Source organism: Mastomys coucha, unplaced genomic scaffold (assembly GCF_008632895.1).
Source record: "Mastomys coucha isolate ucsf_1 unplaced genomic scaffold, UCSF_Mcou_1 pScaffold21, whole genome shotgun sequence".
NCBI classification, from domain to species: domain Eukaryota; kingdom Metazoa; phylum Chordata; class Mammalia; order Rodentia; family Muridae; genus Mastomys; species Mastomys coucha.
This window is the reverse complement of record NW_022196904.1, coordinates 37786212-37809986: the sequence shown is the minus strand read 5'-3', so window position 1 is coordinate 37809986 and position 23775 is coordinate 37786212. Positions and strand designations below refer to the sequence as shown.

Sequence of the window (23775 nt, the reverse complement as noted above, 5' to 3'; positions counted from 1 at the left end):
CTTCAGCAAGGAGAGAAATCGATTTTAATTGCTTCTCACAAAGGTAACCTGAGTTAGTGTAGTACTCTTCTAGAAACTGGGTCTCAGCTTCACAGACTCAGGGATTGTAGAAGACAAAGGCCCTTTCATAAGCCTAGATATTTATTTAATGCTTTTTAATTTTCCTGAATAAAAGGATAAGAGTGCTCCCTTTACTCGGGCTAGGCTATCCTGAGGCAGAACCCAAGCTCAGATTGATGACTGAGTCCTCCACGCACCTGGAACGGCTGGGCAGCCATCTGTCCTCACACGCAGGCATCAGCCCTGTGTCTGTTCCTTCTCTTGCTGTGACCAAAACAAGTTAAGGAAGGAGCAGTTTGCTTTGGCTCACATTATGAGGTTGCTGGTCACATCATGGCCATAGTCAAGAAAGACACGCACACACACATGCACACGCACACGCACACTCCTTTTTATTTAGTCTGGTAACCTAGCTCATGAAACAGAGCTACCCATATAAGGATGGGACTTCCCACATGAGCTAACCTAATCTAGAACAGGCACACACAGGGCTTTGCCCCCCCCCACCTTGGTGCTTCTAGATCTCTCGAAGTTGGTAGTATTTATATGTGACAGTATCCAGGGCTAGTCAGCAAACACAACCAGGCCTCTTTGAAGCTCCATTCTGCTTCTTGGTCCCCTCCACAGAAGGCCTGAGGTAAAGAAGGCTGCATAACCAGCAGAAACTCCCCCAGACAGCTCCTCCTTGACCTCCCTTCAACCTATAGCCAACAAGTTAGATCTGACTCAGGCTTCTGTGCCTGTGAGGAATGGGATCCGACTTTTTGAGCAGCCAGAGAAGAGCCTGGAACATCAGATCCTAGAACAAGAAGCAGCATATAGATGGCATTGGCAGCTCTCCCAAACCTGGTCCCCCCCACCCCCATGGGGCCACGACAGCTGCCTCAGCCAACCAGCCATGGCTGGCCAGCTACACACACTGCCCAGCCCTCAGAGCTAGGACCATCACAGAGATGCCTAAAAGACCCTTCTGTAGCTTAACAGCAGGGTGTGTTTTTCATGAGGGACTCCTCCCCTTAGCTAGAAGATGAGGGGCTTTAATGAGACATCATTAGTCCCTTCTCCTTCAAGGATACCCTCAGTTATTGTCCATCCAACAGACACATGACTTGAAAGTTGATGGGAGGTTGGTTGTTTTATCTAAGCCAAGCAACTCTTTGTGTCCTCATTGTCTTCCCTAAGCATTAGTGTGCCTTGTATAGGTAAGTGTAATTGGAGCTGACAGCAAAGCCACTGAACGCACAGTCTGCAAAAGGAGACATTATGAAATCAGGATCCAGGTTGTAAATAACTGGAGTGGATTTCCACACGGTGTTGAGACTCCTGTTATCCTAACGGCACATGCCCTGTGTATGTCACCTCCTTGGGAGTCCCAGCCTTTAGCTGCTGCCCACATATCTCAAATAACCCCCTAAAGGATGCAGATTCCTAGGGGAGTGAGAAATAAGATGATCCATTCTCCCATGAAAAGCCCATCTCCTCAAGAAGTAGATAATGCTCAGAGATTGCCAGCCTTCTCCTTGCACCTCCAACTTTCAACCTTACACCCTGAAAAACAGTTCTCATGCTGAAGCCAGATCAGGAGACACTACTGTTAGCCCATTTTATGGACATAAGAGTTAAAGCTACTGAGATTCAACACACTGTGTGTACACACCAGAGCAAGGAAACCCAGCTGGAGGCTCTTGAGCCCTGCTGCTGCCCCTGACCCCACAGCATCCTGGAGACAACTAGTCACGGGTTCCCAGACTCCTAGACAGCTCCTTTTCTGAAGCCTCTTGGTTCATTGGCTTGCCCCTCTTTCCCCCTGGGTAGATGATCAGGGAGTGGAACCTGCAGACCACTTGGATAGAAGCATGGAGGAGCAGAGACAGCAGGTTGGCGCCCTTGCTTTGCTCCCTGGCGCCCTTGCTTTGCTACCCTGCTTGCTCTGCCCATTCCCTTTGGATATAGTGGAGACACCAGCTTGAGAGAGCTGGACCATGGTGGGAACCCCTGAGGTCTGTGAGGATGCTCCAGGCTCGGCCCATGCACTGAGTACTAAACTTTAGGGACAAGATTCGTGGCTGGGCAGAAAATTTATGGGGCATGTGTCAATATGGAGGAAACACTGGCTCAAATGTTTAAACACCACCTATCCAAGACCCCCACCCTACTGCTCTGGCCTCTACCATGATACTGACTCTGTAGCCCCTTCCCACTGAGCTGGCGTGCCTGCTCTAACTCTGAGCTCCCAACAGCACAGAGAGCCAAGCATGGGCTCTCAACTCCGACCTTGAGGGCTCAGGCCTGGGGCATTGCCCCACTGTGCTATTGTCTGGGCAAGGGACAATGCCTTGTTTATCTGACCTGGGCTGGGGATTTGCTTTCTGGAAGCTTATCTCCTGCTTGCTAGTAACACAACTGCCCTTCCAGAACCTTCCCGAATGACTGCTTTTCTTTGGTGTTGGAAGAGGGGCTATGGTCTGCGCTGTGAGAGACTTCGGCTCTTTCTGGCTGCGGTTCCAGGCAGAGGCTTGGGCGGTCTTTTGTTTGAAGCCATTTCTTAGATGTGGAAAGCAGGCATCAGCTTAGGGAGTGCTTTTCTTTCTTTCCGTGGGCCTTTGTGTTTGCGTCCGCTTCTGTGCGTTTGTTTCCGTGATTTGGGAAAGCATGTCTTTCCACAAAGACAATCTTACTGGTTTTCTGGCACGAACTTCAGAAGCCATTGTTCTAGGGAGATGCATTGATGGTGACCTTGACCCTGGGAATCAGGGCGGTACACAGGTTGGTCTTCTAGCCCACTCTTCCCTAGATCCTTCATCAGGTGAGGGGGAAGTGGGCCAAAGAGCGTGATTTTGTTGTTGGGTTTTACAAAGCCCCACACTCCTCTGGAACCCATCCCCCAACTGTTGCCCATGGATACTGTGTCTCATCGTTTGTTTTCTGTCCTTGTAGCTTTTGGGTGGTTTTACCGTTACGATGGCAAATTTCCAACCATCCGGAAGGTAGGAGAGGCCTGAGCAAGGCACTGTGTGCTGCCAAGTTTGATGTGAACTGTGATCTTTTCTGTCCATTTCTTTCCCCCTCCACTTGCACAGTTGACCCTTTGACCCCTGTCTTCTGCTCTCTGGCAGGGACGCCATGATTGAGGTATCAGGAAAGGGGTGCAAGCGTTCCTACCATGAAACTTACCTAATCCCTGGGTGGCTCTGATGGCCTTGGTAGGGAGCAAGCAACTTCGGACTCATTGTGCCAAGCAGAACCAGAGCTATTACCAGAAGCCTGAGATAGGTGGGGTAAAATGTCAGGGTGGGTGACATAAAGCAGTTCATGATGACCCTGCCAGATGTAGCTTGTGTGGAATTTGGCACCCTGGTCTGGGAATGCAGCCATATTAATTTCAACTATGGCCTAGACGTATCTCTACCCAGGGCTAGGATTATGTATCTTTCCATTCTCCAAGACCTTTAATTTTCTCTCTAAATCTTATTATACTATCTCCAGGCCCCATAAAATACTCATCTTTTGCCTTACTAAATTTCATCAGTATTTGATTATGAAAATGCCACAGTTAATATCTGTACTGCATGTTAGACATTCAAGATGGCTTGGTATTTAGAAATCAGGCTGCCGGCATAAATCTGAGTGAACTCAATTTATGACATCACTCGACCCAGATCAGCTCTCTAGCAAGGGCCCTTGGAAGCAAGGCTGTGGCAGCAGCATTAGCTTGGGGTATGGCCCAGCGCACCCCCTTACACAGCAGCAGTGGTATTCCTGACGCACGCATGCGTTTGACCTGGGATCACAGCATTCCACAGCAGTGAGCAGGCTTAAGCTACGGCTCCTGCAGGACCCCTTCCCAACCTGTTTTGATCTCAGAAAGTGTGTGGTCTCCTAGGACTGTGGCCTCTGTGTCACAGGCTGAGTCCATGGCTTGAAGTCATGTCCAACCTTTTGACACTGTGACATGGCATTGACATCTACAATTGAGTTACAAAAGCCTTTCAAAAATAATACATTGTTTTAAGCAAGTTTTTGGGTTTGTATTGGATTATGTTTGTACCTATCCTTGCTTCAGTCTATAGGTTGGATTCTGGGGGAGCCTCATAGAGTTAGACTGCTAATTCTTCCCATTATAGTCTCTATTAAAACTTAGCTAAAGAAAACAGCATATTCCATACACAAACAGATAGGGCATGTGTTCTCCAGATATAAATAGCTATGGAAATGGAAATGAGCTGGAATGTTCTGCATACACAAATCCCATTCCTTGGAAGTTGCTCTTGGTGGCGGGGTCAGGCTAAATTCCCCATTATTGGTTTCATTGTCATATAGAAACTGCTGGTATTTGGTTTTTATTCTCACTTCCCAAAGAGAACAGTTGTTTGTCGGTCGATAGAATTTCTCCTTTCAACCTCGATGGTAACAGATATCTGCTATGGATATAACTGATGATTAATAGGGCAACACAAGCACACCCCTCACACCAGCTCTGAAAACCCATCATCACCCTGTCCAGAGCCACCAGACACGATGTGTTTCTTGGTAGCTGGAGCTAGGGAATATAAAGGTGCATCCATAGCCGTGAGTGTCAGAAGTCAAACCCCCTTACCTGAAAGGAGAGATTTCATGTCTCTTAGCCCTATGCTGGCAATAAATGTTCCCAGTTCTATGCCACCAGTTCATGGAGCCCCAGACTATAGAGGAGTCATGAATCAGTCCAGGATCCTTCACAAGAGCTACTTGAATGATCTGAGACTGGGGAGATGGCTAAGTAGGTAAAACACTTGCCTCCCAAGGGTAAGGGCCTGAGTTCGGATCCCAGAATCCACATAAAAACCTGGGCATGGTAGCATGCTTCGCCTGATGTACAGTAGCTCCTAGCCTGGCAGGGAAAGCAGATTCATAGGCAGTTAGATTATCTATCTGTACTGGGGGGGGGGGGGTACAGTAGTGCATGGGCAGGGCACTGAGGCAGTTTGCCCATCTCCATCTGTCAACAGATACCCTTAGTGAGGTATCTGTTGTCACCCTTAGTGAGGGTGACACAGGAGCTGTCACTGCCCTTCTCAGGAGCCCACTCTGGCTGTGACGTCTAGACACTACTGTAGGTTTGGTTTTGCTTTCTAATCAATAGAATGGCCATTCCTATCACAGTGGCCCCTGAGGGAGCCATGACCGTATTCAAGCTGGCTGCCACTAAGTAGATATTTTCTGGCTCCTGTTGAGGATTGCCATCTGAACCTAGAGCGTGGTGACTCTGAGCTGAGCTCGGGGCCTGGTGAGCAGGGTAGGACATGAACTGAGCAGAATTGAAGCAAGGAGAATCTCCCCCTTGAGATTCTGTGGGCCACTCTAGACATGGGTCCCAGAGACGAGCATGTCCAAAGTTTATTAGCCATTATTGGAGATAAAGTTATCTTTAGTTGACGCAAGATGAGTGCATCAAAGGTCTGTAAACGCTCACTACCCTAGGTTGCCATGAAAGGTTTGCATCCATTGTTGGGAAGTTCAGTTCCTCACTCTAGGCCTTGGACTCTAAGCTGATTCAGAGCAGCAAAGCAGGAAGCCTCATTAGGTAGAGATGCAATTATTCCAGAAGTCACCCTGAGTGTTGACTTTCTCTGCATCCTCTTCTGAGTGCTGGCTCTGTGCTCTGTGCTCTCTGCTGTGTGATGGGAGTGATCTCCCACCTGCTGGGTTCCTTTGCCCCCTGGTTATCTGAGCTCAGTGGAAACCTGGGACCTGGAGAAGGAAGGGCTGAGCCTGCAGCTCTTCCTAGATGTCTGACTTTGTGGAAGAGACTTCACCTCTCTAAGCTTGTGACGTCAGCCTGAGTCTGCATCTCCCAGTCCCAGAGTCTTCAGATAATCAGCAGTTGAAGAGAGTTTAGGGGGAACCCTGGCTCTGGACACTCTAAGCGATAAAGTGTAGAGCTTCCAGTGTCCCTGGCTTAAGACCCCACATATAGACCAGGACGGATGACCTCTCCACACCAGGTTGACCAGCTCACTCAGACTTTCTAGAATCTCCCAGGATGCATCTCTGGCATCTGAACAGGAGCCACTTTTCTCCTTTGCTGCCAGGGAAGGCAAGCACCCAGGTCCTAGGAAGTAAATGCAATGCCTTTTATTAGGAAGTACTTAGAGACCTCCAAAGCCCTTTAATAGATGGTCTTTCATGGGCACTGACTGGAAACCTGTATCAGCTTTCTCCCACTTTAGAGATGTGGGGAGTCCAGGTCTACATAGGTTACAGAACTTAAGCCAAAGGTCACACAGCTAGTTAGTGAACCAGTAAGCCAGTTCTGATGAGGGAGTGTATCTCCCACTCTATCCTGGGCATCTGTGGCCTGCCTGACCTCAGCCTGAGTCTGACATCCAGGGTGGTAGGACAGAGCCGGGAGTGTGGCTCACTGCAGCAGGCTGCTCTGTCTTGTCTGAGAACCGGATGCCCTGTTTGCTGTCCCTTGCTAGTGCCAATGCCACCTAATTACCCTTACCACACACACAATGCCCCATCTGCCCAGAAAGCAAAAGAGAAGAAGAAAGCCAAGTACGACAGCCTGCAGGACCTGAGGAAGAACAAGAAGGAACTCGAGTTTGAGCAAAAGCTCTACAAAGAGAAGGAAGAGATGCTGGAGAAGGAGAAGCAGCTGAAGATCAACCGGCTGGCCCAGGAGGTGTGTGCACTGCCCCGGGACACAGCTCACTCTCCCAGTTTACTTCCAAGGGCCAGTTTGGGATCAGTCTCCACAGATGGAGTCTAAAGACAGACCTTTCCTCCCTCCTGGTCCAGAGAGTGAGGCTACCCCACCCACCCAGGGTCATCTGAGGTCAACTCTAGCTTATGTGCATGTTTGAGACTAACAATAGTCTCCTGGTTTAGGGTCTGGGTCTGAGGCTAGCCTCCCTGCCCTGACTGGGTGTCAGGTCAGTCACTGATGCATGAATCTGCCCCCTTTACTCTACCCCACCAAGGTATAACTCTATGCCAAGGCCTTTCCATCTTAGGTATGGTAGTGGAGTTGGTCTGGCCCACAGTCTATCTGAGGTTAGCCCCTCTGCCTCTCTTGAAAGCTTGTTTAGCGTTCCAGTCGCCTGCCTCATTCAGGGTGCTTTCCTTACCAAGTCTCACCAAGCTGGCTTGGCTCTTGGTGTCTGGTCTATCCTAAAAAGCATAGATGTCAAGCCTGAAACTATCTTCGGTAAGTCAGGCTTAGAGTCTGAGGCTGCTCCCATCAGCACAGTGTGTCCGAGGCTGGACCTCTGTAACCTGGGACTGTATCTAAGACTAACCATATCAATGGCAACCTCACAGCACCAGCAGTTTCGGTGTCTTGAGTGAGACTGTTGGCCTGAACTTCCTGACTGCAGACAACATCCTTTCTGCTTCTCTGTAATGCTCCCATGACTCACAGGGCCAGGCTGATTAGATTATAAAACCAGAGAAGTCCTGGGAAATGCAAAGCCTATTAGGTCTGGCATCGCGAATAGATTAACTTCAAAATGAAGAATAAGGTTGAACTTGTGCTTCTAAGGACAGGACAGCCTTGTAGGAAAATAAGAGTAAAGTTAAACCCAGGGGGGCACTGAGCAGGCTAAGAAAGAACCCCAAGAGCCTCCTGGGAATCCTGGGAGCCAGCACTGCCAGGCAATGTGTGAAACCCTGCAGGTTTTCTTGTCATCCCAACATCTCAGTCTCTACCTCCTAACTTCTGATCCTAGGTCCAGGTGGAAGTAGCCTGGTTCTTTTTCTAGGTGTTGTCATGCCAACCACTATTTGGTGGGGGAGGGGCTAGAGCAGTGCCTCTGTGTGTTTCTGCCAGTGTTATTCAGTGTGCCCTTTGTCCTCTCCTTTTGACACGGGTCCTGGGTCCCAGGTGTCTGAGACTGAGCGGGAAGACCTTGAGGAATCAGAAAAGACTCAGTATTGGGTGGAGAGGCTCTGTCAGACTCGCCTCGAGCAGATTTCCTCTGCCGAGAATGAGATTACTGAGGTAACAGAAATTTTCTTTTCACATGGTCCCTCCTGACAGTCACCTTCGGAACAATACTTTCTGGGGACAGTGGTGGTGGGGGGCATGGTGGCCATTGGTCATCATCACCAGTCATACTGGTGGACATTTCACTGTCTACAGCTCAGGACTGACAGCTTCTGTCACCTCCTGTCATGAGGAAGGGAGATGGGTCTGTATGGATGAATTTATCTACTGGGTGACTACAAGTCCCTTCTGTCCTGAGACAGTCGCCACTGGGCCTGTTGTCCCTGCTGTAGTTCCCAAGGGTCCCTCTTACATCTCAAATGCGTCCTACTTCAGGGGGTAAATGATCTGACCAAGCCCAGGTGGCATAGCGCATACCTCTCTTGTGTTTGGACTATTCCCTCCCAGCCCTGCTGGCTATGCTGGGCAGCTGGGTGGCAGTGCCCATGGTTCTGGTTTGAGTGATGGGGATCCAGCAGCAAAAGAAAAAGGGCCGAACACTTCTGTTGCTGTGCTGTAGAGTTAATAATGACAGAACTTCTTCACCCTCCTCCAGATGACCACAGGACCCCCACCTCCCCCACCTTCTGTGTCTCCTCTGGCCCCACCCTTGAGACGATTCGCTGGTGGGATCCACCTCCACACCACTGACTTGGATGACATCCCCCTGGATATGTTCTACTATCCCCCCAAGACTCCCTCAGCACTGCCCCTGATGCCCCACCCTCCACCCATTAACCCACCTTCCAAGGTCCCTGCCCCCCCTGTACTTCCCTCATCAGGCCACCTGAGCAGTTCATCCTCACCATGGGTGCAGCGCACTCCACCCCCAATCCCCATTCCTCCCCCTCCATCCATTCCCACCCAAGACCTCACTCCTACCCGCCCACTGCCCTCAGCACTGGAAGAGGCCCTGGGCAACCACCCCTTCCGCACTGGGGACCCAGGCCATCCAGCAGATGACTGGGAGGCCAGCACCCACAGTGGGAAGCCCGCCAGCTCCCCAACCACTGAGCGGAGCTTCCCACCCGCCCCGAAGGTACCATCTTATTCTGCATGTTGTGCTCGCAAACAAAGTGGGGTGTGGATAGGTGCTGTTTCCCATGCCCTCCGCCACCCCGGGGAGTGGAGATGGGAGGAGACAGCATCTTGCCCCGTTCCCCAGGTGTGATGTGCCGTCCTGCATGGGTGTGCTTTCTACCGCTCTTGAAGTCCTATGATTACAGGGTGAGTTGCTGTGACCACGAAATGATCAGCAGTGTGCCAGGCCAGTGACAGCAGCCATGATGATGTTAGCTCCTGAGCTAGTGAATGCTGGTGACCTGCAGTGCAGTGCTCTCTGGTTGTGTGGAATAGCCAGCTGTGTCTCCCTAGTGACTGAGAAATCCTCATACGTAGGAAGTGAGCCCCTGGTTCAACCCGAGAAGGGGCGCATGCACGGGGGAAAGCTGGGGCATACCTGGCTCTGAAAATAAAGGGTAGTCTTAGGACACTCCAGTGCCTTTCCCACAGCACGAGCTGGCAGCCCGGGCTTGGTGTGTACTCGTCAGACACGTCTGGCCGGGACCCAGAAAAGAAACCCTGAAGATGAGAGAGTTCTTAGAAGTTCTCAAATTTACTATTAAAAGACGAGGAATGTTTTTCTTGGATGTTGACAGATTGAGCGGCGGTATTTTCAGAAAGATGTATTTCTCATCAATTGATCTTTATCCAAGGACTGCTTTGGGAAGAGTCGGTCCCTGGGCACCATGTGAGACTTTGTAGCTAGTGGCCAGGCCCGACTCAGCTGAGGAGGCTCCCGTCCACTGGGGATGAGGGGCTGCAGGGAGAGGGGCTGCAGGGGTGAGGACTGCAGGATGAGGGGCTGCAGGGATGAGGGCTGCAGGATGAGGGGCTACAGGGGTGAGGGCTGCAGGATGAGGGGCTGCAGGGTGTTGGCAGCACCTCCCCAGTGGCTCTCACCCTCCTCCCACTCAATCTCCCAAAGGGAGCACGTATTTAGTAGGTCAGATCATTTAGGGGGTTCAAGGAGATGCCAGGTGCCTGCTGCTGACTGGCTGACAGTCCTGGCTGGAGGGTCACAAGGGGACTGGAATCATATGGACCTCTGGTGGGGGACTTGATTCCTGCAGCTCAGACAGGGAGAGGGATGTTTCCTCATTCCAGGAACATCTCCCCAGAGCCCAACCAGACATCAGGTTTAAGAGACTATATTAGCCTAGCACAGAGGGACCCATCCTTCTCTGTAAGTGACTCCAGAAGGTGGGCAGTAGTTTTTCCTTAACAAATGTAATTCAGAGATCAGACACCAGGCTCAGGCCTCGCAGCTTTTGGTAGAAGGAGCAGAGCTTAAGAAGGTTCCATGAGGCCTGCCCACCTGGACCTTCCAGGGATTTGCCTTTTGAAGGGAGAGCATCTATAGATATGTGGGTCTTCTCTAAGCTAGGGCAGCCTACGTGCTCCAGCTGAGGATACCTCTGCCTTGCTGGGACTTAGAGCTGAGCCTTTAGGAGTACAGTACATAGGGAGCAGAGGAAGGGCATTAGAGCAGCAAGAAACCTAATGATGGCAGGGGAGATGGAACGTATTCTGCCACTCCCTGGCTAAATGACTTCAGGTACCTGTTACTCCATCTGTGTGAGCCTGGACATCCTGGTCTATAAAATAAGAACACAACAGGACCTATCTACTGTGATAACTAGACAAGTTAATACATCAATGGGGAGGTAGGCAGCATGATGGGTCAACGCTGTAATCTCAGCACTCCAAAGGCTGAGGCAGGAGGATCACTGTGATGTGAGTACAATGTGAGCACAACCTGAGCTGCACGTGGATTGCAGGACAGTCTGAGCTACAGAGTAAGACACCAAAACAAAGCAAAACCCCCACAAAATAACCATAAAAATAAACAGGTTCTCATGTTGCCCAGGCTGGCCTTGAACTCATTATGTAGCCAAACATGGCCTTAAGCCTCTGCTATGCCTGCTTTCACCTCCCAAGTGCTGGATTTACAGGCACGTGCCACCTGCCTATGTTATGTGCCACTAGAAATTGACCTTAGGGTCTTGTACTTGCTAAGAAGGCACTCTACCAACTGAGCTACATCTCCACCCTGAGCAAATGCATTCTGAGTTAAGACTTAAAGCCAGGCGGTGGTGGCACACGCCTTTAATCCCAGCACCTGGGACGCAGAGGGAGGCGGATTTCTGAGTTCGAGGCCAGCCTGGTCTACAGAGTGAGTTCCAGGACAGCCAGGGCTACACAGAGAACCCTGTCTCAAAAAAACAAACAAACAAAAAGACTTAAAAGAGTTGCAGGTACTTGAGCAGTGCTCATTAGACAATAATGATTGCTATTAAGAGTCTTTAGTCCAAGTAAATTAGAATGAAGTAAATTAGAACAAAACCATGAATGGGGGGAGGGCTCGTCTCAACAAACACTGAGTCAAGACTCAAGACAAGCCCCACTCTCTCTAACTCTGAAAGGAATTAAGAATGCCACAGTTTGTTCCTATTCAGAGCAAAGAAACATTACAGTCCCCACATAAAGAGCCTTAACGGACTGGACCACCATGATTATCTCAAAAAACCAGGACTGTCCTTGACTCAAAGCTGGCCTCCATCCCATCCATCCTGCCCCGCCCTCTGCCTGTGTGCCCCTTGTAAGTTCGCAATGTGCAGCAAGCAGGGGTAACACGTCTGCATAGCTAGCCTCAGGTAATAGAAACAGGTACCGTGAGCCTGCCACCCAGCACCTGCCCCTGCCACCCAGCACCTGCCTGAGGAAGGTTCCAGAACCATATATGCCCAGATACTGCAGGCCATGCCCCCCATCCTGTTGAGTTGTCTATTCAGTCAATACCTACCATATGCCAGACACTCTGCTAGGCCTTGGGACCTAACATTAGACAGTCAGTTGTAGTCCTTACCCAAGACAGTCTAGTGGGAGTGTCTAGTCTGAAGGTGAGGGACCCACAGATGTCTGGAATAAGTGTGAACCAGCCCAATTCATCAGTCTTAAACTATCCCTGTAAACATTTTGTCTAAGCCCACAGCCTCCATGAGGCCCTGGTGTGTCCACCATCTCTAAACCTGTCCACCAGGAACCCACCTTGGTCTACAGGCCAGCTGTGAAGTCTGAGGTCCTAGGGAGGAGAAACAGGAGGAAGACAGTCATTTCCAAGCTACAGCCTAGACTGGTATGAGGAGGAGGAGCGGTGGCTTCAAGACAGTAGATCCTGATGTCTTAGAGGCTGACATTGGACAGAGTGGGGAGTCTGGGATAGAAACTGTGGGAGGTTAGAAAATCTCATGAAAAGCTTTGGGAGTCAGGACAGCAGTGTTGACAGTCTCTAGGAACCAGTCAAAGGGTTTTGGGACAGGGCTGTGTTCTGATGAGAGATGTTTTGCCAGGTGATCAAGGGCTAGAGCAAAGAAGACAAGTTCTGTCAGTCCCCGAATAGTCTGGACTCTGGTGTGTCCTCACCCCAGGGATTCTGGATACTGTGCCCAGACACTGGAAACCAGAGATGCTCCGTGTCACACTACAGGGCCTTGAATATATCCAGGGGAGATGGCCCTTTAAGGAAGGAGATATTGGTTGACCAGTGTGAGGGAGCCTTGAAAGTATGTCCTCTGACTCAAGTGGCTGATTCCCTAGAGCCACTCAGCCACGCTGAGGCACTGGAGTTCTCTTGGTGTGATGAGCCTACCCCAGGCCTCCTCTGTCTGGGCAGATGAACCGGGATGCCTCATGTGCATGGGAGTGACTTGCATGTTTGTAGACGTACCATGGCTATCCATATCCCTGGCCACATCCACTATGATGTCACATGGGTCTCTCCTAACCCCTGTAGACATTCTGCCCAAGCCCACAGCCTCCACGAGGCCCTGGCGTGTCCACCATCTCCAAGCCCGTCATGGTCCACCAGGAACACAACTTCATCTACAGGCCAGCTGTGAAGTCCGAGGTCCTGGTAAGCCCCTTGGGTCCCCTCCGGGGTGTTTCTAGAGCAGCGAACCAGGGTCATGTCACCTGGTTTCTGACATCTCTGGAAGGGAAGTGAGATGTGACTTTGCAGTGGGTATGGACCCGTACAATTCTAGTTCTTTCATTGACCATACACAGCCTAAAGCGCCATCTAAAGATGACATTGTTGAGCCTGGGGAGGTGACTGAGCTGGTGCAGTGGTCACTGTGTGAACATGAGCCCTTGAGTTCAACCCCCAGATCCACATTTTTTTAAAAAGTAGGGAATGGCAATGTAATCCCTGTTCAGAGAAGACAGGCTCTTGAGGCTCACTAGCTGGCCAGCCTAGCCTACTCTGTGAATTCCAGGTCACTGAGAGACCCTGCCTCAAAAGGTAGAGTCCGTGGCACCTGAAAAATGATGCCCATGGTTGCCTTTGGCCTTTATGAACGTGCACACACCCCATTTCGCTTCTCAACCCTCACTAGAGCCAGATGCTGGGGGAGTGGAAAGGTCTGCTCACTCCAGTCACCACAGCTAAGGAAGCTGGGGCTCACAGGCACCCCACAGGGCTCTGATCTCTGACTGGCCTCACACAGTGGAAGCATAGCCATGGCAGAACTTTTATTCCCTTCAAGGAAACCCTACCCAAATGTCAGGGCGGGACACTCCAGTGCTTATTTTGAGCTTTAGCTGCTGTTCCGTCGGCTCCCCCAAAGGGCAAAGGGCACACCCTGGGCCAGCCTGCTGAGTCCACTTGTGCTCTCTGGTTCATGGTACATAGTGTCTGTGCGCCTTCATAGCAACTGCGAGGAGGGAGGCCTGGAGTGGTCCCCTAACATCAGCCTATCTGGGGAGGGACACAGTAGCCTCAGGCTGGCAGCCCCAGAGCCTGGCACCAGGGGGCAGACGATACCTATTTTTAACATCTGGTGGGGAACTGTCTTTTTGTTCCTGGCAGCCACAGGAGATGCTGAAGAGGATGGTGGTGTATCAGACAGCATTCAGACAAGTAAAATGAGACCCTTGGTAGTCGTGTGTCTGGTAGTCTGTGTAGCTGATTCTCCCCCTACCCGTCTCACTCCATGCATGACTCCGCCTTCTCCGCTCTAGGTCCTGGCAGTTTCAAGGCAGCCCAAGTACCATCTGCCAGGAAGCCTCAGGCCAGCACTGTGTCCCCCTCAACCCCAGTGAAAGGGGACCCATGGCTTTTCAGAACGTAAACACTGACTGAGAAAGCCACCAGCAGGATTCCCCACTAACCCCTGTAGACATTCTGGTGGTCCAATGAGGAAGTAGATCAGAGGGAACTCTAGGCTAAGATTAGCCCTGACTCCATCCTTGGAAAGGTGGGAGGGGGGTGCGGGGGGGGGGGAAGCTGGATACCACCTTGCTTCTTAGGGTATACTTTCTCCGAGCAGACCTCAGCATTCCTTAGCCTCAGGAGACGGTGGCAGCTTGGCTTCTCTGCCTTTCTGGACTTCACTGGGATCTGGGAGTCCATGCTGGCATCCGAGTTAGGTTAGGTAGATAACCATCCAGCCACCCTACACCCTAGGGGAGTTAGCTTCCGTCTAGAGCTAACTATTGGATTGACAGTTTCATCACCAATGAAAGATGACCCCCAAATCAAAGGCAACCTGGCCCTCAGGCTCTCCAACTCCCCCACTCACAAGCTGAGATAGTCAGAAAATAGTAACGAGGGGGTGAGGGTGGGAGGCACAGGCAGAGTGTCTGTAAAAGAGGCCGCTGACAGCCCAGGACCAGAGATGGACAGAGACCTTAGGAGGTGTGCTGGGCCACGCCCCATTTCATCAAGGGTCTTAAGTTCACAGCAACTGGGGGTGGGGCTCTATTGTCTTCCCCATGCCACAGAAGTAAGGCAGATGCAGGAGCCACAGAGCACCCCTGCTTGTGTAAGACCCTGGATTTAGATCCAAAACACTGTTTCTGCTATCTGCTCATAAGCATTCCGTCACCTGCCTCTCAAAGCACAATCCTTGCCCGACAGTCCCTGAAGGACCCAAAACTGGAGACAGCAACAACTCTCAAAAGGGGAAAGACAACAGCTCAGGGGTATAAGACTTCAAGCTTCCAGTTAAACCCTTGGCCTCCTCCTCTGAATCATGACCTTAGGCATTAATGTCACCTCTCTGGCTTTAGTTTCTCCATCTGCCAAACAGAGGGTGTAGCTCTCTTAAGGTAAACCAGACATAATGTTTCACAAGTCTCAGATTTTTCACAAGACTTGCCACCCAGCTATCTCCGAGAACAGCATTCAGGATCCCACAAAGGGGAGTGTGGCCAGCATGACCCAGTATTCCAAAAGGGGGATAGATAGGTCTCTCTTGATGACAAGGGCACAGGTCCCAAATTCTGCCTAGTAACCTCTCTGGTGCTTAGAAATTCTGTGGCCCTTGTTCTACGTGCTGATTGACATGTACAGACTGACCTGGATATGGTCCATGACTATGGGCAGGCAGATCCAAGGCCTCATGGGAGCTCAGGCCAGAAGATAAAAGGCTAGAGAGAAAGGGTGCAAGCAGATATCCGGGGACCCATCTGCTGCCTTCATCTTGTGCCTAGTGTTTCATAGCTGCAATCTGGGCAGGGGCAGGATCTCTGGCCTGCTCACAGTGCTGACTGCAGATCTCAGGAGAGACTTGGTGCAGCCTAGGGAACTGTGCAGAGGCCATCTTTCCAGCGGGGACTGACTGTGGTTTCATTCAGGAATAGCACTCTGGCTTCTGAGGCTGGTGGGTGCCCTAGTTTGGCTTACCGTGTATGTGACTCCTGGGCCACTTGCCCTGGATTTGCCCACTTCTTCTTACCATGTTGCTTCCAAGTCCTGGCCCACTTCACCCCAGCAACCCCACCAAGCTGGGGCCCCAGAGCTGTGTGTCCTTTCCGTCTCCCTTGGAGAGGGAGACTTCATAACTCCTAGATCGGCAAAGAGTAGGCAGACCACTACCCCTATTCTTACCCCCACTCCCTTCTTCCCTTGGTCCAGACTGCCATTTGCCTTTCTCAGTCACTTTGTGGCTGTGTTCTCCAGGCCAAGAAACCCGCTAGACAGGCCTGTCCCCCTCCGTGAGGTCAGAGCACTGAGTGGAGAGCCATGAATTCACCCTTATGGCCCGGTCACAGCCTCTGGTGGTGACATAGAAGGCCAGCTTGGGCCAGCAGAACAAGACAAGGGCCAGCTGCCTAGGCATCCAGACCCCAGTGGTATCCCTGGAGCCACAGGTGGCTACCCAATGAACAGAGCAGGGCTGGGGCCATGCTCTTCCAAGTACTTCCTGCAGCTTCTTGCTTGCCTCACCCCCCTTACTCCATCGCTATGGCTGCCAACCTCCTCCCTCTACCCCTATCCTGACCACAGCTACTCCCTACCCCTGCTCACCTCTGGCCCCTGGAATCTGGCTCACTTGCCCTCTCTGCTGCCTGTCTGAGCTTCATTTGCAGTGTGCCTCCATGGCTGCTTCTCACCATCCTAAAGCCCTTTCTTTGCTTCCAGGATTTCCGAAAATATGAAGAAGGTTTTGACCCCTACTCCATGGTAAGAGGGAACTCTCCAGCCCTGGAGGGAGGATGTTCCAAAACTGAGGAAGAACTGGAGCTTTATGGACTCTGGGGCACACAAAGGGCCCCAATGATGACCTCAGATGCTCTTTTCTGCAAAGGTTCCATTTAGATGGTCTTTCAATGAGAGCCATGTGCTTTCTCTCTCTCTCTCTCTCTCTGTGTGTGTGTGTGTGTGTGTGTGTTATGTGTGTGCGGTATATGTTATATGTGTATGGTGTGTGTGTTATGTGTGTGTGTTGTATGTGGTGTGTGTGTTGTATGTGTGTTATGTATGTGTGTGTTATATGTGTGTGCTGTGTGTGTTATATGTGTGTGTTGTGTGTATTGTATGTATTGTATGTGTGCTGTGTGCGTTATATGTGTGTGTTGTGTGTGTTGTATGTATTGTATGTGTGATGTGTGTGTTATATGTGTGTAGTGTGTATGTTATGTGTGTGTGGTATGTGTTGTGTGTTATGTATGTGTGTGTTATATGTGTATGTTGTGTGTATTGTATGTATTGTGTGTGTTGTGTGTGTTATGTGTGTATTATGTGTGTTACATGTATAATGTGTGTTGTGTGTGTTGTGTGTGTATTACATGTGTGTTGTGTGTGTGTTATGTGTGTGTGATATATGTGTTATGTGTGTGTGTGTGTGTGTGTGTGTTGTGCGTGTGAACAATGGGTCCATTGTGAAGGCCAGGCACACACTTACCCTTCAGCAAGCTCACAGTTGTTCCCACCTTGGTTTTCTGTTTCTAGTTCTCTCCGGAGCAGATCGCAGGGAAGGATGTCCGGCTTCTGCGAATCAAGAAGGTACCTGGTCATGGGCAGAGGCTGCTCACCAACTCTCTCTGCCCTGCCATATTGGTTCGCTGATTAGTCTACTCCTATGTGACCTAGCAGGTTCTTGCTCCTCTCCTGGCTCCCCTGGGGATGCTGCTCCTTGAGGGGGATACATATACTCAACCCAGACCTTTTTTCTCCCATTACTCTCCCACTGCCTCTGTACTGCATGGTCTCATGCCTTCTCCACACTGTAGCTCTGTCAGACTTCCTTGGGCTCTGCAAGCTGCTGTCCATGTGGCTGTCTGAGACCTACTTTCCTCCACGCAGGAGGGATCTTTAGACTTGGCCCTGGAGGGTGGAGTGGACTCCCCCGTGGGGAAGGTGGTCGTCTCTGCTGTTTATGAAGGGGGCGCTGCGGAGCGGCATGGTGAGTATGGACAGGCTTTGCCTGTTTGGGGGGTGGTGTAGTGGCTATACCAGATGCCCCAGGAGAGCAGACTCCCACTTGGCTTCAGATGGTCTCATAGTTGTTCAAGAATGTCAGGTCCATCCAGTAAACCATCAAGCTAGTCTCAGCGGTTACCTGAGGCTGTGTCATGGTGCCAGGACCTGAGGTGGCATGCCCAGATACTATCCTGCCCTCTAGGGACTCCCAGGATAGTGGCAAAAATGGGCCCAAAGCCTTATCGTAGGATGGGAAATGCTGGTGGGATGGAAACCATGAGAACCCAGGAAAGGGGTGGGGTACAGGATGCAATGAAGCCTAGGAAGATGACTGGTGCAGCCCGGGAAGGGAAGGAGGACTTCCCGGGAGAGGGAGCATGCAGAGAGCAGGCGAGAAGCATCCTCACAGAGCAGGTGGTCTGTGGGGGATGAGTCACAGATCAGGCATTAGTCTGTGGGCCTGGCCACAGCTCTGGGACTAAGGATATCACAGTATTCAGATCCCTGCATATATACCATAGTGACTCTCATTCCACGGCTTAGAGACAGGATCCCCAGCTAGTAAAAGACACCAGGCAGGACTTGTTCAGTATAGGTAGCACCTTTAGGTTCTTTCCCAGCCTGGCCCCTCCCACAGGACCAGAGACCTCCCATCCCTTCCCCATACACCCCCTACCCCCATGCTGGGACTGGGGACGTGGCTCAGCTGGTACAGTGCGTGTGTAGCATGCATGAAGCCCTGAGCTGCTGCCCCAGCACTGTAGAAACCAGGATCAGTGACCTGTGTCTGTAATCCCAGCACTTGGGAGCTGGAAGCATGAGGATTAGAAATTCAAGGCAACGTAGTGAGTTTGAGGCCAAACTGAGCTTTGCAAGACTCTGTTTCAAAAATAAACCAGGTGGTAGTGGTGCACGCCTTTAATTCCAGCACTTGGGAGGCAGAGGCAGGCAGATTTCTGAGTTCGAGGCCAGCCTGGTCTACAGAGTGAGTTCCAGGACAGCCAGGGCTATACAGAGAAACCCTGTCTCGAAAAAAAAAAAATAATAAAATAAATAAATAAATAAATAAATAAATGGAAACCCAGAACCCACCATCTACTGACTCAGGATCTGGGCTGTCTCTTGCTTCATACTATCAGCTCACTCACCTGACAGCCTTTGAAACCCTGCTTCTCAAACTCCACTGTTTGGAGCAGAGATGCCTCTTACACAGCTTGGGCTTCGGGACTCCAGGAGTACTTTGTAGGGCCCAGGTCCCCTCCAATCCTAGGCTAGAGCAGGAAATCCTAGGATCACATCCCTTCAGGTTAGAAAAAGGCCCTCCCATAGCCAGGATGGCTTAGGATGGAGGTGTTAGAAGACATGAGCCTGAGACAGGAGTCTGGAACGAAGGGCCCCTGGTCAACGGCAGCTGGGCTCCAGCAGTTACCAAGGCAGGCAGTGCACCCTGGCTGCCCTGCCAATCAAGGCCCTGGCCTCAGAGAGCCCTCTGAGTCCCCCTTGGAGCCTTTACCTCAGCTCACAGAAGCTTCTGTTTACCCAGGAAGCGGTCATAGCTTCCTGTGACTGAGCACTCTCCCCTTCTACCCCCATGTCTGTGCAACCCAAGGGATGCTTTGCTGCCTGTCCCATCCATGTCTGTCAGGGAAGGATGGAAGAGGATCCGTGCTACTCCCTGGGTCCCTTTGTGACTTTACTGAGAGTCACTTATACTCAGTCCCTCTGCACAGAGAAATCTGCTGTATGAGGTTTGGTCCCATGCCGATTTACACATCCCAGGACATTGCCGGGAACATGAGTTCCAAACCTTGCCGACACACACCCCACATTCCCGTGGTCTTCACACTTTCAAGGCTTACCAGTGATTGATTTCCCCACCACCCAGAGTTTGGTGCACATCAAAACCAGAATTCTTAGCAAAAAGGAGGGACATGATGGGCAGCAAGAGGTGGGGGAAGTCATACGTAATCTGTTTGCTTACAGAGTCACAGTACATGTTAGCACGTCTGATATGCACTGGTCTTCTTGCTATGAGGGTCTTTTTCAATCAATACTTGATGACTTCTTAGCATCACTAATTCCCAGAGCAGCTTATCCAGCGGCACATTTCAACAGTGTTCTTCTTTTTAATACTCTTACGTTGAGCCCCTATTGTGTTAAGTCCTATGAGAAGCACCAGGGTGAGCATGGTGAGCCAGGAGGGATGACTAGAGGGATCATTGACAAGCATTTAAACAGCTGTGGTCACACTGTGAAAAAATGCTGAGCATGGGGAGAACAGAATGCTGGGAGGGAATTAAAGGGACTGGTTTCTGACAGAGAGAGCATGGTGGGCATTGGAGAGGTACCGCTGCCCTTAATGGCTCAGGTTCTTTGAACTGCACCAGAAATGCTGGTCTGTCCAGCTGCATTATGCAGATTGGGGATACCAAGGACTCCTCTGTGATCTAATGGCTTTGCAGAGCCTAGAGAGGACCTATGGGAGGGACCTTTGAGGAACTGAGCCTATTTTGCTTCTCAATTGCTTTCTGAGCCCAGGGTGTGGCCTCTTTCACTCTCCCACAGTAATGAGCCATAGTGAGCCCTGAATCAGACATAAGGTCACAAGTGGTCTATCTACTTCTTCCTGAAGGTGGCGTTGTGAAAGGGGATGAGATCATGGCCATCAATGGCAAGATTGTGACGGACTACACCCTGGCTGAGGCAGAGGCTGCCCTGCAGAAGGCCTGGAATCAGGGCGGGGTGAGAACAAGCCCCTCCCCTCTTCCCTCACCACCTGCCTCAGACCCTGGCCTTACAATGGCAATGGCCAAGTTCAAGCCTGGTACCCAAGGTCCAGCCAGTGGACTGGACTTGAAAGGCTGGATATGGCAAAAACAGACAAACAAACACTTTCCAAGGTCTTCTCTAAGTGTGTACTAAGGAAGAATCAAGAAGAATCAAGAAAGTATTGGGGGGCTGCTAGAGAGTGAACAGACCAGAGGGCAGATGCAAGCCGGGCTGTAGTCTGCTCCATGCTTAGCAGAAACCCACATGGACCAGGGCTCCCACATGGAGTCTCTCAAGATGTGCAGTGCACAGTCTGAGGGGGTGCCCTCCTACAGACTGTGATGTAAATGGTACCCACTCATGCTGTACAGTGCACAACCTGTGCCACTGTGTGCAGGCAGCTGAGCCTGAGGTATTAAGTTCAGTGCCGAGGAAGATGACCAGATGGGCCTGGGACCCACATGAAAGGATGTGGAGAAGAGAAGACCAACGGGTAACACGATGATCGATGATCGTCTCTGGACAGAGGGAGCGGTTGTGTTCTGTGCTCCTGGAGTGGAGGGAGGGAGGTCACAGGGTGGAGAAGGTCAGCTCAATCTTAGGAGCTCTGGCATGGGGGTGGGGATCGGTGCTCTTACAAAACTTGCCACCCAATGCCAGGGTGGACAGTGAAGGGCAAGCCAACAAAGGCGGTGATGGCATCTAGGGGACTGTCAAGATCAGAGAGCCCAAAAGAGCCCATGTTTGCTATGGCTCAGGGCTAGGGGCGCTCTTGTCGGTGGTGGTCATTCCTAGCATGTACCCAAGACTATAAGGGGTACATAAATGATTCTGAAGTGACTGCCCAGCCCTGGTCCATAGATCCACAATTGGGGACTTGGTAACATCTGAGGGTCTAGCAGCCCCACTTCTGGGGCTTTCCTAGAGTGTGGGCCTCCAGAAAGGAGCCCTAGCCCTCACTGTGCCCTGGCTGGCCCTGGGCTACGAAGCCCAGGAGTGGATCAGAACACCAGGCAGATTCATCATGCATTTCTCCGTGTGCCCTGTGTGGTCACACGGTTTCTCCCTACAGGACTGGATAGACCTTGTGGTTGCTGTCTGCCCCCCTAAGGAATACGATGATGAGCTGTAAGTGTGAGAAGACTCTCTGCCCTTGCACCCCATGCCCTCCCAGGATCCTAGCCACCGTTCTCCAGCCTCATTCAGGGAAAGGGATGTCCTGGGCATGCATCTGCTGGCAGTCATGGGGCCTAGAACACCCTGGGCTAGAGACACCCTGGACCAGAGTCATGGGCCTTAGTAGTGCTGGCTCACAGTCACTGGCCCATCCTCACCTGTCTAGACTGATCCATTGCACATGACTTAAAGATTCTATAGTGTCTATAGTGGAACCAGGGCCTGGGCAGGACTGAAGAGGCAGGCACAGTGCAGGAAAAGAGCCTGCAGAACCTCCCCCAGCAGTAACTGAGCCCTCTTGCCTCCTGCTCCACTCTGCATGTGTAGCTCTTCTCTCCCCTCCTCTGCAGCCGGAAGCCCCCAGCCGGCCCGAAAGCAGCTTGAAGCCTATGAGCCCGTGTGTAGACACGGGTTTTTCCTGCAGCTGGAGCCCACGGTGACTAGGCAGGCAGCCGCAGGGCCCTGTCTGCCCATGCTGCGTGCCATGTGCTGCCCGTTATCCTGGAGGTTCTTTGGACTGGTATCTAGAAAAAGAAAGTGGCAGCTTGCAGGAATGTCTCTCTTAGGGCTGCTGTCGATGGCTGAGACCCTGGAGCTTACAAGGAGTAGGGAGGGGGCACACAAAGACCATCTTGGGGCACTGGCTTAGGATCTGAGAGTCCTGATGCCTACAGGCCTTGGGACCCACTCTGGGTCACACTCAGAACCTAGTTGGAGCAGGGTAGCACTGAGCACAATGGTGTCTCCCGGCTGCTGGACTAAAGCCTGCTGAGTCTCCTCACAGGGGCCTATTACCTGCAGGAGCCCTGCAGGAGCCCCAAGCCCTGCTCAGGCAGAGCCATGCTATTCAAGTTCCTTAAGCTGGTCCAAAGAACCAGGGTTGGTGGCTTCCATTGACGTGCCCTGCTCAGCCCACACTGTCCTTGGTCTCCATCACACCTTGATCTGGGCTCCTTCTGATGTGCCAGGGAGCCAAGCTTTGGAAGTGCTTCCCCATCTGTGTCCTAGGTTTGGCGGCTGTGACACTGCTGGAGTTGATTGTTGGGTTGTGGCCCAAAGCCCACAACCAGGGCAGCTCCAAGCATGGCTGCTTCTGTCACAATTTCCCCAAAATATTGTTCATGCTCATGCTTCATGCTTCACAACAGTGGACCTGGCTACCATGTCCTCAGTGTCTGCTCTGTCACTGCTTGCCCTTCTTGACAAACAACTCCTGCCCTTCCTGCTGCTCCCACCCCCCCACCCCATTCCACCACCCCTTTGACTTCCTCCCTGGCTTCCTGTGTGCTGTGGCTTGTGTGTTTCTACTCAAGACTGAACTGAGGGGGGGTCCCTGAAGGCTGGAAGGGCTGTGTGCTGCTACGGTGGGGCTGGCCATGGATAGAAGGTCATATACAAGTCCTGTCCACCCCATCTGTTTCCTCTTCTCTACAGAACCTTCTTTTAAAGTCCAGAGAGAGAAACCATCGAGACCCATCCTGGAGGCTGGCAAGCTCTGCACCCAACCCCTGAACTCAGCCTGAGAGACACCACTCACCAGGTGTAGAAAGTCTCCCTAGAAACTACCCCCCAAAGCCCTGTGACCTGACCCCTCCTCTGAAGGCCAGCAAGAGGTGGAACAGGGACCAACTGCTGTTCTGGAATGGTCTGTGAGATTCCAGCTCCCATCTCTTCCAGCTCTGCTAGGTTGGCCCTCCTTGCTCTAGAGTATTCCTTTCTTGAGACCTCAGGGCACGCAGGTCCTGCATTTCTCTGTTATCCCACTGACCCCCGCTTCTGCTGTAATCCCTGCTGAAAACATGTCGGTGAGCTCACTAATAAACAAGACTGGCTCCTACAGCTTCTGGGGGTGAATGTGTGTTGACAGCAGAATCAAGCCTGTTAAATGGAAAACTGGAAGATTGTGGCCCCACAGCTGTGATTTGGACATGATAGGCAGAGGACCGGCACCCAGGGTTGGCTCAGAATTCAGGAGATAGCAGGACCCAAGCTGGGCTTCAGGGTGTCCCTGGCAGAGAGGAGGGAAATGAAGATG

The 23775-nt window shown here is 51.5% G+C and overlaps 1 protein-coding gene across 3 annotated transcripts in view; it reads left to right on the top strand.

Moving 5' to 3' along the window:
• Positions 1-23579, top strand: part of Ush1c (USH1 protein network component harmonin) — a 46551-nt gene extending 22972 nt beyond the window's left edge. Inside the window, exons 15-27 of one of the 3 annotated variants that reach the window (XM_031384306.1) lie at positions 2998-3047; positions 6575-6727; positions 7928-8044; positions 8586-9068; positions 12885-13004; positions 13959-14009; positions 16515-16556; positions 17325-17378; positions 17679-17778; positions 20428-20537; positions 21637-21692; positions 22068-22176; positions 23175-23579. In XM_031384306.1, coding sequence (XP_031240166.1) covers positions 2998-3047; positions 6575-6727; positions 7928-8044; positions 8586-9068; positions 12885-13004; positions 13959-14009; positions 16515-16556; positions 17325-17378; positions 17679-17778; positions 20428-20537; positions 21637-21692; positions 22068-22176; positions 23175-23252 — 1523 coding nt within the window. In that variant the 3' untranslated portion in view covers positions 23253-23579. Of the gene's footprint in view, positions 1-1875; positions 1938-2997; positions 3048-6574; positions 6728-7927; positions 8045-8585; positions 9069-12884; positions 13005-13958; positions 14010-16514; positions 16557-17324; positions 17379-17678; positions 17779-20427; positions 20538-21636; positions 21693-22067; positions 22185-23174 lie in introns of all 3 variants that reach the window. The other 2 variants (XM_031384307.1, XM_031384308.1) reach the window with 2 other exon arrangements.
• Positions 23580-23775: the final 196 nt, after the last annotated feature.